Source organism: Canis aureus, chromosome 4, assembly GCF_053574225.1.
Source record: "Canis aureus isolate CA01 chromosome 4, VMU_Caureus_v.1.0, whole genome shotgun sequence".
Lineage (NCBI taxonomy): Eukaryota > Metazoa > Chordata > Mammalia > Carnivora > Canidae > Canis > Canis aureus.
In genome coordinates this window covers 75,129,698-75,148,500 of record NC_135614.1, presented here as the reverse complement: position 1 = coordinate 75,148,500, position 18,803 = coordinate 75,129,698, and the positions used below count along the sequence as shown (strand labels likewise).

Genomic DNA, 18,803 nt, shown 5'->3' with positions numbered 1-18,803 from the left:
GCTAACGCTGAACTTAAAGTGGAATGGCCTTAATTTTCTCGGCCTCCACAAGTGCACATTTTGCATCACCCTGCAGGGAGGACAACTGGCTTGGTCTTACCCTCCACCAACATCTAGGAAACAACCTTTACCTCAAGTGCCCAGAGGAAGTGAGGGTCCCAGAGAAGCACAGAGAGTGTTTAAAATTCAATGTAAATTGTCCCCTTTTGTGTGGGCTCCCAGCTCCCAGGCCATTCTGCCCTGGGGGCTCTCGGAAGTGACTAGGAGACGGCCAACTGCCACGGAAATGAGCCTGTCCCTGGGGCACCCAATCTGTCATGCCATTGGAACTGAGGTGAGAAAATGTTGAGCTCCTGAAGTTGGGTGTATGTTCTTCAGCTCCACTGGGCTCTGATCAGTTTCGTACTCGTGAACACTGTAGGCTGCAAGCTTAAGATTTAAGACTCAAAGTTTTTTAGGGTTGTAAGCTTAGAGATTGTTATGGTGAGAGGCACCCAACAACATCAGAGGCTGCCTTGGGTGGGAAAGCCAAACACCGCATTCCCACTAACTTCAAATTGAGAAGTTTACCTTCTTTATTTAAAAGGGAAAATAGGCGCCCCTGGGCGACTCAGCCAGTTAAGCGTCTGACTCTTGGTTTCAGCTCAGGTCATCATCTTAGGGTCTTGAGATCGAGCCCCACCTCTGGCTCCCTGCTCAGTAGGGAGTCTGTGGGAGATTCTCTCTCTTTCTCTCCCTCTTCCTCTGCCCCTCCCCTGACTCATCCATGAATGTGTGTGTGCGCATTCTCTCTCTCAAATAAATAAATCTTTAAAAACATAATTAAAGGGAAAACATTTATTCTGGTTACCTTAATATGGGATACGTTCTTTTGTGGAAACAGACTCAAATTTAGAAAAGCATAAGGATGAAAGTAAAAACTGCAACAGATCAGACAGTTATATATTAGCAGAGATTCTTCCAAAAAATCCTTTATTACATGTGTACACCTGTGTATACATACACCATTTCATAATCTGCATAGTCAATAATACAGCTTTTTAGGCAAAAAATACAGATCTGAGTCACGATTCCCACTTCTTTCACAATATTCCACTAATCTGTTTTATTTAATTGTGGAAAATTCTTTGGCCATTAATGGTCTGGTGTTCCTTTTCCTGCTGTTATTTCAATTACACATATATTACACTTTTCGAAATTGTTGGACAGGTCTCGGAGGTTCTGTGATGTGCCCTTCCTGACTCTTCTTTTCTCGCTGCATTTTAATCCAGCAAGTTTCTATTACTTATCTTTGAGTTCATGAATTCTTTCCTCAGCCAGGTCCAGTCTGCCCATGAGCCCATCAGAGATATTCTTCATTTCTGTTACAATGCTTTTGATTCCGAACATTTCCTTTTGATTCTTTCTTAGAGCTTCCTTCTCTCTGCTTACATGATCCATTTGATATTATGTAATGTCTGCGTTTTCCATAAGAGCCCTTAACATATTAATCATAGTTACTTTAAATTGTCTAATAATTCCAAAATTTGTGCTATATCTGAGTCTGGCTCTAATGTTTTGTCTCTACAGGCTATTTTTTTTTTTTTGCCCTATCAGTTTAGCATCATTTGCATCATTTGCATGCTGCACTGGGTAAGAGGACCTCTGGTGAATAAGTCTTTAGTGTGAGGTTTTATGCTAATCTGGTTAGAAGTTGGGATGTGTTTCGTGTTTGCTGTAGCTGTAGGTGCCAGAAGATTCACATACTTGCAGAGTCCTTGATTTTTGTATTCCCTGTTGTCTTGGGCTTCCCTTAAGAGCTCCTTAAATGGAGTTAAGATCTGGCAGTTTTTTGTAATTCATTGTTATGAGCCCTAAAATCTTATGATTAGATCTGTCATTAGTGGGCCTATGTCTCTGGACTGTGTCCTTCATACGCGTTTCTCCAGTAGCATATATATATATCTCCTACTGTCTGCTCTCCTCCCTGGCCTTAGTTTTCCCAATGTATTTCCTTGAAACCTTGACTTTCTTCTTTTTTTCTCTCTCTCTTGGGTGAGGTAGGAAGCAGAGAAGGGGCTGGAGTGGGAGAAATGCCCTTCACATAGCAGACATAGAGCTCTGATCAAGTCATTTCCCCCAGAGAATAGATCCTTGTTAATGTGAAGCCTCTGAACATATTTCACAATGATTATTCTTCCCCTTTCCCAGCCAGAGCAATGAAACTTTGACAGCGTAGTGATATTCCTACTGTAGGTATGACTCATAACACTTTGGGGTCCTCCTATGACTCTGGCAACCAGGGAGCTTCTCATTCTCATGCTAGTCCACACTCAGTCTCCAGCTATTTGTCCAAATTACTGTTTAAGTGTTTCTACCAGTTATGACCTCGGTGGCTCCTGCTCCAGGTAAAGAAAGTCTAGGCGTGACTTGCAGAATTTGCCCGTGTCCCTAGATTTCACCGTGACAAGTCATTCTGCAACTTCACTTCCCCGATGGGCTCAAGAAAAGTGATTCATTTTCCATTTGTCTAGCTTCCTATAAGGATGGCAGTGACAACTTGTAAGCTCTTTACATGTTGAAGAAGTTGGAAGTTTCCATATATCTCACTTAGGAAGTCCCTATTGACAGACAACTGTATTTACTGCATCATCCTAGGGCATAGAATTTTGTGCTCTAAACCAACTGTATTTTCCCCCTTTTGATAAATGCTTGAAGAGGGGTTTCTAGGTCAGAATTTATGTACATTTAAAATGCACTCCACTAAGAAGCCGTCAACGAATATTGCAAAAGACTGTTTTCTAAGATGGTGGGTCTTTTGACCACTGTGTAAGTACAGTGATATCCACTGAATCTGAAAGCTGGCTGAGGGACAAGCTTAAATTGCCTCAGATAGATCTTCATCCTCCGTCTTAGGAGTCACCTGAATTTGCAATCCAAGATCTGACCCTAGATTTGCAGGCAAAATTACTATTAAACAGATGTTATTTCTGAGTTATTAGGACTTAAAGAGACATCTGCTTTGGGTCTTTTTCTTCTCTTTCTTTCACACAGATTAGGTATAATTTTCTCCATTATATACATGACTGGAAAAGATGAGAAAGGATCCCAGTTCACATGACTGGTAAATAGAAGGGGCAGGATGTCAATTAAGAGGCTTGCCATCTCTATTTCTCAGATAATGAATTACTTTGAAGCTTGAGAATATATTTTATCAGTTTGGATAATATTGGAGACTCTCCACGAAAAAGATAATTGATAATTATGGAAACAATGGGGAAACCATGGGGAAGTAATGGGGAAAATTATTAACTTGACAAATTCTGTTGTCAAGTTAATAATTATAGGTTTTTTTTTGTGTGTGTGGGTACATAGGTTTGCTAATGACTTATCAGTTAAGTCTGAGTGAACTTTGCTCTTTGATCCTAGTACTTCTGCTAATGACAGAGCAAGGTCCATAAGAATTACTGAGGATAAATAACAACTTTTCCAAAGTGATCCTTTCTCTTTCCTAACTTGCTTAGGAATCCTGGAGTTGAACGAAACGGAAAATTTTGGAAGGATTTCAGATAAAACCCAAGTTACTAAAAAACTCGTATTTCAGGTATCCCACAGTGAATAGATTATGAAGGAGGACAGAGAGGATGTTCAGAATGAAGTAAAGAAATGGCAGATGTGTTAAAGGAAATAACTGCTTGCAGATGTGCTCAGATACCATAACCCTTAGAGTTTCATGCAGCACTGGTTTTCTTGAAAAAAGGTGCAGAGTCAACGTCCTTTACTTTATTTATTAGGATGAACTCTTTGGATTAGGCTCATTTGGAATTATTAGACTTAATATTTTTAAAAAGTCAGTCTGGAGAGCTGGACACACAATGATTATCTCAGGCTCCTGGACTAGAGTGTGATGCCCAGGGAGACAGAGAGCACATCCATAATGCTTCCTGTATCCTGGTACAGTGCCTGGTACACAACACTCATCAAGTGCTGTTTAGTAATGGGTATGGTCCAAAGACTGATAGATAATTGAGGAAGATTTGTGTTTAAAGGAAGGTCTTGGGGCTCCCGGGTGACCCAGTCAGTGAACAACCAACTTTTGATTTATTTTGGCTCAGGTCATGATCTCAGGGTCCTCAGGTGGAACCCAGACTTGGGCTCCATGCTCAGCAGGGAGTTTGTTTCTCTCTGTCTCCTTCTGCTTCTCTCTAAATTAATTCTCTGTAATGACTTATATATTAGCCAAATAAAAGGGGAAAGCCACATTTTCATATCAGTAGATGTAGAAAAAAATTGTTATCAGTAGATGTAGAGCTTTTAACACCAATTCAAAATATGAAATTAGTAGCAAATTAGGGATAGAAAGGAATTTCCTTAATATATGTAAAAGTATCTGTAAAATATACACAGGAAACCCTATAATTAATGGTGAACTTTTGGTAAAATTCTCTTTAAAGTCAGGAAAAAGAATGTTCACTTCCTTCAACATTGTACTGGAAATCCAACTCTAAGAAATGATCAAGAAGCTATAAGAAGTATAAGGACTGGAAAAGAAGAAACAAGGGATCCCTGGGTGGCTCAGCGGCTTGGCACCTGCCTTTGTCCCAGGTGCAATCCTGGAGTCCCAGGATCGAGTCCCACCTCGGGCTCCTGGTATGGAGCCTGCTTCTCCCTCCTCCTGTGTCTCTGCCTCTCTCTCTATGTCTATCATGAATAAATAAATAAATCTTAAAAAAAAAGGAAAAGAAGAAACAAAGTTGTTACATTCTGATGATATCATTGTAAAAATGAAAAATCCAAGAAAACCTACAAATTACAAGTTCAATGAGGCTTCAGGATTGAGAATCAGTATTTAAAGTTAATGATTTCTATATATAAGCAACAACTTCTCAGAATAAAATAATAAAAAAATACTGCTTAGAATAGCAACAAAAATTTTACGGTGCCTAGGAATGAAACTCCAAAAACACAAGCAGATATTTATGAAGGATAGCATAAAGCTTTACTAAAGATCATAGTGAATAAAGTGGTAAACAATGTTCACGATCAGGACACAGTATTACAACACAGCTCTAACGTCTTCCAGAATTAACGCATAAATTTAATTAACGTAATCTAATTCCCAGCATGAGTTTTTTTTTTTTTTTGAAAGTTGATAGGTCTATCTCAAAATTCACATGATAAATAAGTGGCAAGAATGGCCTGAGTAATTCTGAAGAACAGGTGGAAGTATAGGAATTAATTTACCAGATAACAAGACTGGATAAAGCTGGGGTAATAGAACAGGGACCATCGGGGCAAGGATAGATCAACCAACTGCTGGGCTGGAATAGATGTCCAATGTTGGACTCAGACTTATGTAGAAAGTTGGCAGATGACAAAGATGACATAAAAGATAAGCAGGTAGGGGATCCCTGGGTGGCTCAGCGGTTTAGCACCTGCCTTCGGCTCAGGGCTTGATCCTGGAGACCCGGGATCAAATCCCACATCAGGCTCCCTGAATGGAGCCTGCTTTTCCCTCTGCCTGTGTCTCTGCCTCTCTCTCTGTCTCTGTCTCTCATAAATAAATAAATAAATAAATAAATAAATAAATAAATAAATAAAATCTTTTAAAAAAAGATAAGCAGGTAAAGGATGAGTTATTCAGATGCAGGACAAATTAATTAGGACAATGAAAGTTAAAACAGCCATAATGTATCATTTAATGATCATCAAATTATCACATATCTGACAATCTCAAGTAATGATTAAGGAAGGAATCATCTCCTACACAGCTGACAGGGATATTTATGGGTACAACTGTTTCGGAGAATAGTCATGTTCCATATAACCCAACAGTTACACCCCTAGACATATATCCTAGAGAAAATATGGCAAATTCTTAAAAAGTGAAGATTGCATAAAATGTTTCTTGCAGAGTCATTGGTAATAGTGGAAATGGAAAGTTGATTAACATAGGGATTAACAAATAAATTGTATATATGTATGCAACTATACACAGATACATCCATTAAGGTGAAGCTATTTGGATTTCAAAAACCCAATGCTGAATGAAAAAAAAAATGGAGGTACATAATGATATATGTTATTATCTATGTAAAATTCATAGGCACTCAGGATAATGATATATATATTTTTATGGGTACATACATATGAGGTAAATGCATTTTTAACATGGCCAGAAAGGATACACAACTAGTTGCCACTGGAAAGGGAGGTAGAGAATTTGGTTATTGAGAGATGTATACTACTACATCTGTGATGTTTCCCTTTTTTTTTTTAAGGTCAGGAACAGAATAAAATGTTAATATTTGTGAAATTTGGGTGTGGGCAAATGAGTCTTTGTTATATCACCCTCAATAATTTTCAAGTGTGTATGAACTATCTTATATAATAAATACAATACACTATGTAGGAGATCAAATCACAGCTGAAATTTTTTTTTTTAAGATTTTATTTATTTATTCATGAGAGACACAGAAAGAGAAAGGCAGAGACACAGGCAGAGGGAGAAGCAGGCTCCTTGCAGGGAGTCCCATGTGGGACTGGGTGCCTGGACTCCAGGACTCCGGGACCATGCCCTGAGCCAAAGGCAGACGCTCAACTGCTGAGCCACCCAGGTGTCCCACACAACTGAAGTTTTAAGTGAAGAAATAGGATAATTCTAGGCAGGAAGAAGGGAACATAAGAAAATGTGGATTTTTTTGGCTCTGAGATTTGTGGTTTAAGCTTCACGCTTCACTTGGGAAAGTCTGTTGTCTATCAGATTTGGGAACTCTCCTTTTGATTGTTTTTGGTTGATCCCAGAAGGCCCAAGGAACTTCTGGATGCTTCCAAGCATGTTTGCATTTTTTAGCCTGGAGTCTGGCACATGGATAAAGACTGGGGGGCTTGAGGGCTGTGGAAAGGAAGATAGAGTACTGACCTGAGTTTGAAGCAAGATGTCAGTTTTGATTTAGATTCAGCAAAAAATTAATTAATTAATTAATTAAAATAAAATACAGAGAAGGTGTTGAAAGACAATCACAAAAGAGCATGCCTGAAATAAATGCCTTTGAAGAGTATTCTCAAATATTTCAGCATGTGACTATGTATTTTGTTTCCAGAAGGGCTTTGCATGACATTTTCCCCTTCATTTATTCATTCATTTATTTATTTTTGGAGAGAGAGGAGGGGCAGAGGGAAGAGGAATCTCCAGCCGACTCTCTGGAGCCCTAGGCAGCAGGGCTGGATCTGAGGACCCTGAGATCTTGACCTGAGCTGAATTCAGGAGTTGAGACCCTTCACCGACTGAGCCACCCAGGGGCCTCTTCTATTTCTTTAAAAAAAAAAAAAAAAAAAGTCCTAATAAAGTATGTGGAAGCAAAGGAAAACTTCCCAAAGTTGTATTTTCATAAAATACATGTTTCACATGTATATAAAAAGACCCTACAAAGCCATTGCTCAGGAAGTAATTTATTGCTTCACTTTAAGCATTGTTACCATTGCAAAAGCAGTTGCTCTGAAGAAAGATAAGAAAAACACCATAAGTTTACATAGTACAGTAACAATAGTAATATCGATCATGTTAAGTAGAACTACTGGCCAGTGTCGTTTAAGCTCACTTTGTAATTTTTAATAATTTATGGAGTGAATGTGTGTCACCTTAAAGTAGCTGTGACATTTACAAATTCTTTCAAGCACATTCATAAATACAGTAATAAAAATTCCTGAGCCCCCTTCTCTTATTTCAGTGTTCACCAACCTACATCTATGTGGTGTTTTATTTGATGTCTTTAGCCTTTAAAAAAATTTTTTTTATCACGTTCATAAAAATATCTGTGTTTCAAGTCTGGTTGTCAGCCTAAGTTTTCATGTGAACCTGATCATAATAAAAGAAAAATGCTTGACACTTGTTTGCGGGCAGCAGAAGTTGAGGGGTGAGGTGGGGAAGGTGGGGGAGGTTGTAGATAAAAGAATTCCATTTTAGGTGTTGAGATCTCCAAAGTAGAATATGCTTTTCCAACACCGAGAATGGGTTCAGTCTCCCCTGTGTGGTCTGGAGGGACTCTTAGAGGTAAATGTAGCAGGAATCTGCTTCCCTGGCCAGTGGGGTCCCTTTTGGGGCCTCATCAATACCCCTATTTCCTATACTCCTGCCCAGTCCCACCCTGCCCCCAACCTGCAACATTTCAAGATTCCTATTAAATGGAAACTATATCAGTCCCTAAAAAAGAGGGAAGATTTCGAATGTATCAAACCTGATTAGTAAGTTGTAGGAAGTCTGGTGAGGTTAAGGTTTCAGATGTGATTCTGGCAAGAAGTGGCAAAAATAATTTTTCTTTCAGGAACGTGCATACGATAATTCTGGAAAGTTGGCTCCATTGTTCTCCAGCTTGTCACTAATTATATGAATGCTGTGTCTGGTGACTGGCACTCCAAATTTTTTAGTTTACAAGTAAGAGTGTGCCCAAGAGTTTAAGGCAAGTGGCACCCACATAAGCATGGGAGAGTCGGTGGTTCTTTGATGGAAGCCATTTGGAGTGTGACACTCAGATAAGAAATTCCTTATTGCTCCTGTGAGACCTGATAGGAAAGAATTAGGGGGCAGAGAAGAATCTGTAAAGCAGACCCCCCAACTATTTCCTAATTCTTTTTTTTTTTTTTATTTCCTAATTCTTAACACAAGCATGGACAGTTGGTGAAGGTTTCTAGATCTAGATCCATTAAAAAGCAAAGGTGATCATTTTACACATAATCCAAAGGATTCTGTTAGAAACAATGTTAGCAATGTGGATGAATCATGCCATTCAAAAGAACTGCATTTTCAAAAATGGTTTGGTCTTTCCTTTATTTTACAATAGTTAAGCAAGCTCCTCTGGTTTGGTCTCCATGTTGCTCCTTCCATCTTTATTTTTAGCAGCTTCTCATGTGAAAGTGACAGGCGGGGGTGGGGGGGTGGGGGGGCTGGAGGGGAAGAAAGGAAAGTATGTTTCGCAATCATATGGAAGGAGGAAGATAAAGGAGGATAATTGTTTTGGTCCAATTTACCCCAACGATTTCCAGATTATAGATCCCTTAGCAGCAAAAATGCCTCAAGAAAATTGTTTCAGACACGCACATGTTATTCTGCTTATTTACATGTCAAATAAAAGTAAAGGAAGGGTAGGCAAGGGTAATAAACATTTATTGAGCCAGGCACCGAACTGGGTATTGTCAATAACATGAACAGAAATATAATGACCATATTATACTGGAATGTCCAAGATTTTGTTTGGCAAGCATTGTTTTTGGCGTGCAGTAAAAATGAGGACGTTATAACAATAGCAGTTAGCAGATTTCCCATACTACTGACGAAAATATAACGGTCCGTGTTGTCCCCTCAAAATAAAAGGAGGCCAATGAATAAATCCATGGAAAAATGGAATACAATGTGCAATAACCAAAGATTTACAGAATTAGAAATGCAAGATAAATCAGACAACTACAGTCTTCTAAAATTCTTTAAGGCTAAAAAGAAAAAAAGTACAATAAGTACATGTAGAAATGTGTTTTTAAATTGAAACAAGACTATTTCTGATATATGGCTGGCTTTTCCCATACTGTAATATATTTGATGGCTAAAATCAAATAAGGAAAATATCTATTTCTAGGGGTGTTGGAGAAATCAAATAGTGAGAAATATTATCATGGCTTTGAGTGAACAACTTGAGGTGACTCATCATTAGGAAAAAAATCTACACTCTATGGTTTTGTTGGTTTTTTCATCTGGTGATTTACTAAGTATTCTTTCTGGCTTTTATTCTTCAGCCAGTTTTTATAAAATATAAAACTGGTTATTGAGAAAACCTAGCATAAACCTACAAAGTGGTGAATTAGAAGGTGTATTTTCATGTAAAAACAAAACAAAACAAAACAAAACCAATCCCCAGCAACTTATTATCTAATTTCCCACTTCATGTTGAAGAATTTTGCTTGTTATTTTCTAGGGAAAGAGAAAAAGCAGAGGTAGTGAAAGCTCTGAAAATGTGGAACCTTTTGCTACTACATAGTCTTTGCTTCAATATGGCTTTACAGAAGACACAGATCACACAACAGGCTGGTTCTAGATTGCTTTGGTTTCCACATGAGACTCTTATAAATTTGTTTAAAATGAATGAGCACAAAAGCAAGCCTCATGATGCAACCAACACTCAAGAAGTTATCAAGAAGTCACATGAAGCAAAGCTGAGAGTTGACTTTCAAACAATGGTTGGATTGTACTCTAAACACTCAACACCCCAGATCAGCTGTACAATGGCATATGACACTACTTCTAGACAAAGGTTAAGAAAAAAAGTAATACATTCGTAGCCTCAACAGAAATAAATGATTACATTTTTTTCACTTTTGTTTTACAGACATAGACACAATCATATTGAAATACACAAAAATAGATTATAAGCCATTATATAATTATTTTCATTTATATCACATGATGAATCTCACAATACAAGGATAATATATTTCAATGCATCAAACAGTTTTGAACCACATAAAGCAATATAATATAAAATAACATAACAGTTATTTTCAAGTTAGGAATGTCACATGGCCAGTATACATTAAATATGCCATTGAAAAACAGTCAAAGCATGAGACGTGATACCTTTCATTTCTAAACAATAAGCAGCTTCGGAGGAAGGACAGTAGGACAAGAAGGGGAGGTAGTTACTTTTGAAAATTCGAAACACCTTATTAGAGATTTTATAAAACAAATTATTTTTCAGAGCTATCTTTGCCCTACAGATTTTTGATTTCAGATAACATAATAACAAGATTTTTTTTTCTCCAGGATTTGTGAAATTTGCATGGAAAAACTCTGTATTTTGAAGTTTATCCAGCTGAAGCATAATTTAAACATAACTAGTAAAGGCTATTTTTGATATTACCACTTCACTAGCCAAAGATTTTATGGTGGTTGTTTTTTTATTTAATCGGGAGCAGATAAAAAGTTGATAGAAGTTAATAGAATACGATTGGCTAAGGGTCTCTCTATCCATTGACCACAGTCACATAAACGGGATATGTTTTCTATTTTACACGTCTCGGTGCCTTTTGACTTGAGATTAGAGCATAAATCAAAGGAATGGAGGCGGATAAGACAATGACGGGCATATGGTGTTGTGAATTATATACATCTCTTAGCCATAAGCTCAGAACACTGAATAGTTTACAGATTCACTTTGTCCAATATAATTTGGGTTTAGCAGGCTACTGTTGGCATTTTGTGGAATGCTGAGATGCCCAAACCTCTGGAAATGTCCTATTTTCTACATCTTTTTTTTTTTTTTTTCTCCCTGTTCATTGAAAGGGATACCATGATGATCTCAGACCTCAAATCACCTTATGGAAATACACAAGCCTAGGGAGAGAATTCCTATATCATTGGTTAGTAATATATCTGGTATTCATGGAGTAACCCCAGGCCATAATTATAAATGGAACTTCTGGTTAGAACATAGGTTCTCAGGCAATCATTTTGTATTGTTACATTTCTCCTTAAGACTTCCAGAACTGAGTCATCGACTTAGCTTGGGTTTGTTAACGGCCTTTGAATTAATTAATTAATTAATTCAGCTGGAATTTCTAAGTATGCAAATCTCTAAATGAGGTGACTAATGACTCTCAACCTTCACCGTGATATCTGTGTGACTGATTTAACATGTGACTTAGTCCTTTGCAGGGCCAAGGCCATTGTTATGAAGACCTTAGTTTCCTATGGTTGCTAGTGTACAAAATTAACTCTCAGGAAAAATACAGGCCCTAGAGCAGAAGAAAAAAAAGCCTCTAAGTATGGATAGTTAAGAAGAAAAAAAGCCAGGATGTTAAAGCAAGTCAATCTGATATAGACCAATAGATGTCCATGTTTCTCTTAAACGTTTTAACCCCGTGCAGTATCAGGGTGACGGCATGTCATATACTTTCCTGCATTGCACCTGGGCCTTTGAAACCTTGGATCTTACTTGATCATGAGAATCAAGGACAGTTAGAGCTGGAGGGGGCTTACAAACATTTTAGGCCAACCTACTTATTTAACAGGTCAGAAAATTGGTGGCTAGAGTTTAAAGGACTTGCGTAAAGTTGCATAGTCTGTTGAGTGGCAGCCATGTGACCTAGACCTGCAAATTGGGTGCTCAGCCCACTACTCCAGCAACAATACTATTGTACTTGAGCCGAAAGGGCAGAACAAGAAATTTGTTCATTGAAGTACACATGAGGCTTTCATCAATGGCAAATCTATGTTAGCATCACTGGGGGGTGGTAATCCGGAGCCATTTACATGTTTCTGTATGTGTGCAAGGTTCCACTCTGCATGCATTGTCCTTTTCTGGCCCAGGTATGCAATTCAAAGGCATTCAAAAGCATATGGGTATGTTTTTAAAGTGAAGAGTCTCGAATCACAGGGTGGCAGGCATATCCCCGAATCCTAGCCAGAGTCAATTTCTTATCAGACAAAATAAGTTACATCATTCACATCAGCTTTATGGTAATTCAGTTAAGCAATAAATTAAAAAATCCACTGAATAGTTGCTGGTTGGACCTTAGACCATTTTGTCATTCCCTTTCTGGTTTCTCCATTCATTTACATAAAACAAGTAAAATTTACTTTCTAATTGATACACTTTTCTTGAAAAAACAAAACTTTTTTTTTTTTATAAAAGTAAAGAAAGGCACTTTGTAAAATATGTACAAATCTGTTTCTTTCTTGTCTACACTAAGGAGATAGAGAAGTTACTAAAGGCAGGGCCAAGTCTTTCTGCAAGTGACTGCAACAGTGGAGAATTTCAAGAAAGAGCCGGATTTCCTCCACAGCCAAACTGCATCCTGGAGCTCATGAACTCATTGGATTTTCCGATTCAGTTGGGCTCTACAGGACAAGAGGTCAAACTCCTCGATCTAATATAGGTGGTAAGAAATTGACCCACTTTGGACCAAACCAGCGAAAGCAAGTTTTTGGTACATACCCGCCTACCAGGATTGGTCTTAGGCACTTAGGAGAATGGACATTCTGTTAAATGTCAGGGACGCAGCTGATAATAACTTGTGCTCACACTGAGGTTCCTTAAACCCGTTCATTAAAACTGACCAGAGAACATCTTGCAGGTTGGGTTATAAGCTTCCATAAATCACCCATTGGCTAGCCCATCTCCATGTGCTTTGTAACTTGAATATTCAGGTGTTTGTTTATAAAAACATGACTTTTTATAATTCAGAGCCAATGGTGCAATAATGGTTTATAATGCATCAAAAAGAAGGAAAAAACCAGAAGCTGCAGCCAGATATAAGAAAAGAGATTTTGGGCTGTTGGACTTAGCAAAAAGTAATCATGGCTTGATTCAGTAAAAGATTGTTTTTCTAAAAATTAGAGTCTCCTTCAATATGTGTTTTTTAAGAAAATCTCATGCCTCTTCTCCTGACACATACTTGCATGTTATCTTAGACTCTGATCCCATACATATGTAATTTATGACATGCATGGGCAATATGTTAAGAACGACTGGAACTGATGATTTAAAAGAGAAATCAAAAAAGCACATCACTGGAGAGTAGTTGCCTGTCTATGATGAAGGGCAATTAATTTTTAGCTCACTTACAATCAAAGCACTGGGAAAATGATCTTTGCTGGAAAATAGTGAGTCATGGAATCAAGGAGCCAGAGTTTGAAAGGATATTAGAGATGACATTTCCTCCCGAGAAAACTGAGGCCCAGGAAAGGCAATTGTTCTAAGGCAGCATAGCTAGGACTAGAGCCTGGGTCTCTTGACCCCCGGTCTTCATCCTTCCACTGCACTAGCTGCCTCCTTGATAGCAAATAGGCCAGAAGATGAAAAACAAAACAAAACAAAACACAACCCTGCTGTTTAATTCAAATAAAAAGTGTTAATTAACCATAGAATGTAACTTGGGCTTACTTAAAGAGTGGCTAACTGGGGTATCTTTGGCATTTAGTCCAAGGTGAGATTTTAACCATAATATCTTTTATCACGCATTCCAAGTCATATATCAAAACAGATTATTTTTGAATTTTTGAATGATCAGAGTGATTGATATACATTTTGGAGAAGAATGAGCTATTTGGGGAAAAGTTTGATCTGCACTGGCCTTGAAAGGCAGAGACTTTCATTCCAGGTGGAATATATTCCTGGGCCCTCTTGGAGTTGTGTGTACTTTTGCAAGTCATTCTCAATCATTCTGTAAATTTAAATCCCAAGTGGATTTTTTTTTTTTTTTAAAGTATGCCTTCTCCTTACATAGGGTGTCATCGAGTGTAAGTTTGACCTGACTTGTATTTCCAAGAGAGAATTGTTTCCAGGCACTAACACACTGTTAGTGGAAATGGTTACAAGGGGCAGGGCTTCTCAAACTTCACCGTACACATGAATTCTCTGAGGATCTTAGTAAAATGCAGATTCTTATTCTGTGGGTCTGGCAGGGGAGCCAAGATTCTGCATTGCTAGCAGTGCCAGGGGATGCTGACAGAGCTGGTCCTCAGGGCACACCTCAGGCTAGCAAGGACCTAGGGCATGAATGAACTTGGACAACTTTCCAAATTTTCCCTTCGTTCCTTATGCTAGTCTATACTGGGAGAAGGGAACTCAGATCTATTTACCTTTGCAATTCTGGAAGCCCCAGCAATGTGTTCAGCTTCAAACATTAGGCCACCTTGGAGCCTAGTTCCTGTCTGCATGGGCTTGCTGGGGTGGAATATTTAACTCACAGATGTGAGTTCAAATTCACTGTGTTTAGCTAGGGGGTCAACACAGAGAATGGATTTGCCATCAGATGAGATGAAAAACAGAGGGAGGCGGTTTTATGAGTCATGAATGCTCTCTTCAAAATGCAGATCCAGGCTTTTGGATGCTCTCGGGAAGGCTGCCCTTGGAACGGACTTGGAGATTCTTACTACCATACCCTGGCCTTTGTAGCTCTTGTCACCACTCCACAGATGCCTGCTTCCTTAGAACTTTCATGTGAACACTTCTGGTGTGAGTGGTGTCTCTGCTTTCGCCAAGATTTCGCAAATGGACCTACATCAGAGAGATACTAAGTCCTGGCTTTGCTTACATTTTCTTTGCTGCCCAAGATTTCTCAGAACAACCAAACCAAACCAAACGTTCTCTCTGAAACAGTATGTGAGAGGTCATCACTCACCTTTTCGTGGTGGTTTTACGAATATTCACCCAGGGAAGAGGAGAAGCCCCAGAGTAGCCCTAAATTATAGAAGTAATTTCTGGTCTGTGGAAAGCCCTAAAACTTCAGGCTGGAGACTGTTTACAGTGTCACAGAGATGAAAAGAATCAGATCACTTCATATTCCTCAATGGGCTCTGGGTTGCTATGGCATTTTACTCCACAAACAGGGACTGCATATACTATGATGTACTGCAAATACTCATTATAACCTCATAGCAGAAGATACCGTACCCGCTAAATACGTAAACAGCTGTACTGGGAAGATAGAAAATAGTCTTTTATTTTACCTAAGTGATAGAAAAATAGTCTTCAAAAATACATTGTGAAACTTACGGGCTTATATTAAAGTAGAATTCGTATGTACAGTAAGGCAGTATTTCCATTACCATCCTGCTGTGATTATCTTTTAAAATTAAAGTTGGTCTTTGGGGATTTTTTTTAACCTAACTGAAGACTAGGGTGTATAATAAATTATCTCTTATGCTGAAATGAAACAGGAAAAGATTTTATAAGAATTTACCACATGGAGCTCATTTACCTATCATGTAAGAAAATTTCACTCTCCAAAATGGTTTTCTCTGGAGGCTTTAGAATAAATTACAATTTAGGGGGAAAAAATCCATGCTTAATAAATTCAAACCATTTTAAGAAAAAAAAAAACTGGAGGCATCATTTTGGTTTGCATATTGGCAATGTATCACTAAGGTGATAGGAACCCATGTTAACAATATGTTGGGTATTCTGGAATGTATTCTTTCTTTAAGTGGGTTGTATTTGGCTAATCTGAATAAAATAAAAGAGGAATGTAAAGGTTAAGCAAAGGTTTTGCAAAGGTTTGTTGGTTTTCAAAAGCGGTTTTCATGGCCTTTTTCTCACATCTCTCATCTTCCTGTGGTAAGCAATGGTGAGTATTTCATTTCCTTCTGTCGCATACCAAACCATGAAAGCCCCTTCCAGAGGATATACTTGTTGGCACTGTCCCTCAAGAATGCTAAACAATGTGCTTTTATTTCATTGAACACAGAATTTTATAACTAATAGCAAAAAAAAAAAAAAAAAGTCAATCTACAAATCACAGGAAACAAAACAATTTGTTCTGGAATCAGCTGTTGGAGAAAGAGGCAGCTGGTTGAAAATGGAGCATGAGGAGTGAACTACAGGCTGTATAGTGTCATTCTAACCACATTCTCGAGCATTCTCTAGTAGAGTGCATTTCCTGTACTCTGTAGTGTTACCTGAAAAAAAAAATCACATTTTAACCAATCATTCTGTACTCAAGGTATCACTGAAAGGAGTGCATAAAACACGTGGGATCCAGGTAATCCAACCCAGCCCGCTGGAGTCCACAGCCACTTGGTGCCGAGGTGAAGGAGGCCAGGTCTTCTTCAGCTTGATTCTGTTGATGGGACGGCGCAGCCTCCTTGGCTGGTTCTTCAAACGAAGCCAGGTTTTGAGCTCGCGGCTCCTGCACTAACACCAGGATGTTGTTATCCATCACCCTGGACACCTTAGCATACTCCTTACTGGCTTCGGGAGTGCTGGGCTTCTCTGCCTGGCCGCTGTTCTCTTTCTGTTTTGGGAGCAACGACAATGCTCCATCTTTGTTGACCTTGTGAATCTCCACGTAATCCAAGGGCCTAACAGAGATCAAAGGGGTTTTCTCCTGGGGCAACAGCCATGGTGTGTCTTGGTCAGTCTTGGAATGGAAGCTTTCCACTTCCCTCTGCTCAGCTGCCTTTTCCTCCCCTCCAGTCTCAGTGGTTTTTGAAGATCTCAAAGCACGTGTGTCTGTTTTGTCCAGCAGAGTGGCTGATGCACCTGCCGTGCCCATGTTCAGCTTACACACATCAGCAATGTTGTGGTAAGAAGACCTGGGGCTGTGCTGGCTGGGGGGCTGTGGCAAAGGCCATGTTGAAGATTTGAACCCGCCGGCAGCGAAGTAGGGGATTTTGCCTTCCGAGCTTGTGCTCCGGGAGCCCCAAGTGCAGGTCACATTTGTTTGAGGGTTCTCTGGCTTCTCAACGCTCTTGGGAGTGTTAAATGCGGAGGGATCTGCCCGAGCTTCCTCACACTTTTTAGACAGAAGGGAAGGGCTGTCGCAGCTGCCCCGGCCAGAGTCGCTGTCTGGATCCAAGGGGGTGGGCTTCCTCTCTTGCCCTGGATGTTCTTTTGGATGCGCTGGCATCAGCTGCTGGTCCTCACTGTCATCCACTTCTAAAAACTCCACCAGCAAGTCCTCACAGTCAGAAGTGGGAGGGAAGTCTTGGCACCCCAGTGCGCTCAGTAGTTCTTCAGATTTACCCTTCTAGTAAAACAGACACAAGGAGAGAGGGCCGTCAGCTTCCTAACATTCCCTGTCGGCATCATGGCCAAGCCCGTGGTCCTGCCTATGGGCAAATGGGATGTGCTAGTGGCCTAGCAAAATTTCCTGAATGTCAAAGTTTGTGGACCAGGCTGTCTATGATCACCTCCTGTACGGCTACTCATCTCATATTTTTCTTTCAGTCAAATCATGATTTTGACTTCGTGTCTCTCTAAGCAATAATGATTATGAGTTTAATGGGCAAGTATATGCACATATAATCAACACGTACCTATTAGCTAAGATGTTTGTGAGACACCAAAACCACGGTGCTCATGCCACCATTTGGTGCTTTGTGACCCGCTGGCCATGAGACCTGGGCACTAGCCTCCTAACCAACTCCACCGCCTTCTGGAGTCTGGCAGTGGTAAGCAGAGTCTTGCCTCTTCCTTCTCTCTCAACTCCTCCTCTTTTTACTTCTTCCTCTTCCCTTCTTTCTACCCCTCCCTCCTCCTCCTCCCCTACTCTTTCCTTTCCTTCTGCTCCACTTCCGGTCCCTTCTTTGCCCCCACCTTATCCCTGTCCCAGTTTCTTCCCTCTCCTCCTCTCTGTTCTCCTTCTTAAGTCCTCCTGCCTCCTGCCTCCTGTTTTTCACTCTTCTTTCTGATCCCTTGACTTAGGTCAGGTACTGGTACCCAAATCTTGACTCTATCGCTCATTAAAGGGTTCCGACTTTGGACAAGCAGCTCTATGGTCCTCAGTTTCCCCACCTGTAAAATGGGAATAACAGGGTTCTTTTGAAGATGAGAGGTAATGTGATTACCTACAAGCTTTGGGATGCCTGGGTGGCTCAGTGGTTGAGTACCTGCCTTTGGCTCAGGGCGTGATACCAGAACTTGGGATCGAGTTCCAACATCAGACTCTCTGCAGAGAGCCTGCTTCTTCCTCTGCCTGTGTCTCTGACTCCTACTCTGTATCTCTCTCATGAATAAACAAATAAATAAATCTTTAAAAAATAAGAAGATACAAACTCTGTGTGTGTATGTGACACAAACAGTAGTTATTTATTTATTTTTAAAATATTTTATTTATTTATTCATGATATATATATATATATATATATATATATATATATATATAGAGAGAGAGAGAGAGAGAGAGAGAGAGAGGCAGAGACATAGGCAAAGGGAGAAGCAGGCTCCATGCAGGGAGCCCGACGTGGGACTCGATTCCAGGTCTACAGGAGCAGGCCCTGGGCTGAAGGCGGCGCTAAACCGCTGGGCTACTGGGGCTGCCCCAGTAGTTATTTT

At 39.6% G+C, this 18,803-nt stretch overlaps 1 protein-coding gene across 9 annotated transcripts in view; it reads right to left on the bottom strand.

Annotated features, from left to right (window-relative positions):
* Window positions 1-9,121: 9,121 nt before the first annotated feature.
* Window positions 9,122-18,803, bottom strand: part of PRLR (prolactin receptor) — a 174,819-nt gene continuing 165,137 nt past the window's right edge. For all 9 annotated transcript variants that reach the window (XM_077896251.1, XM_077896246.1, XM_077896245.1 and 6 more), the window contains one exon: window positions 9,122-17,496. In XM_077896251.1, coding sequence (XP_077752377.1) covers window positions 16,474-17,496 — 1,023 coding nt within the window. In that variant the 3' untranslated portion in view covers window positions 9,122-16,473. The remainder of the gene's footprint in view (window positions 17,497-18,803) is intronic.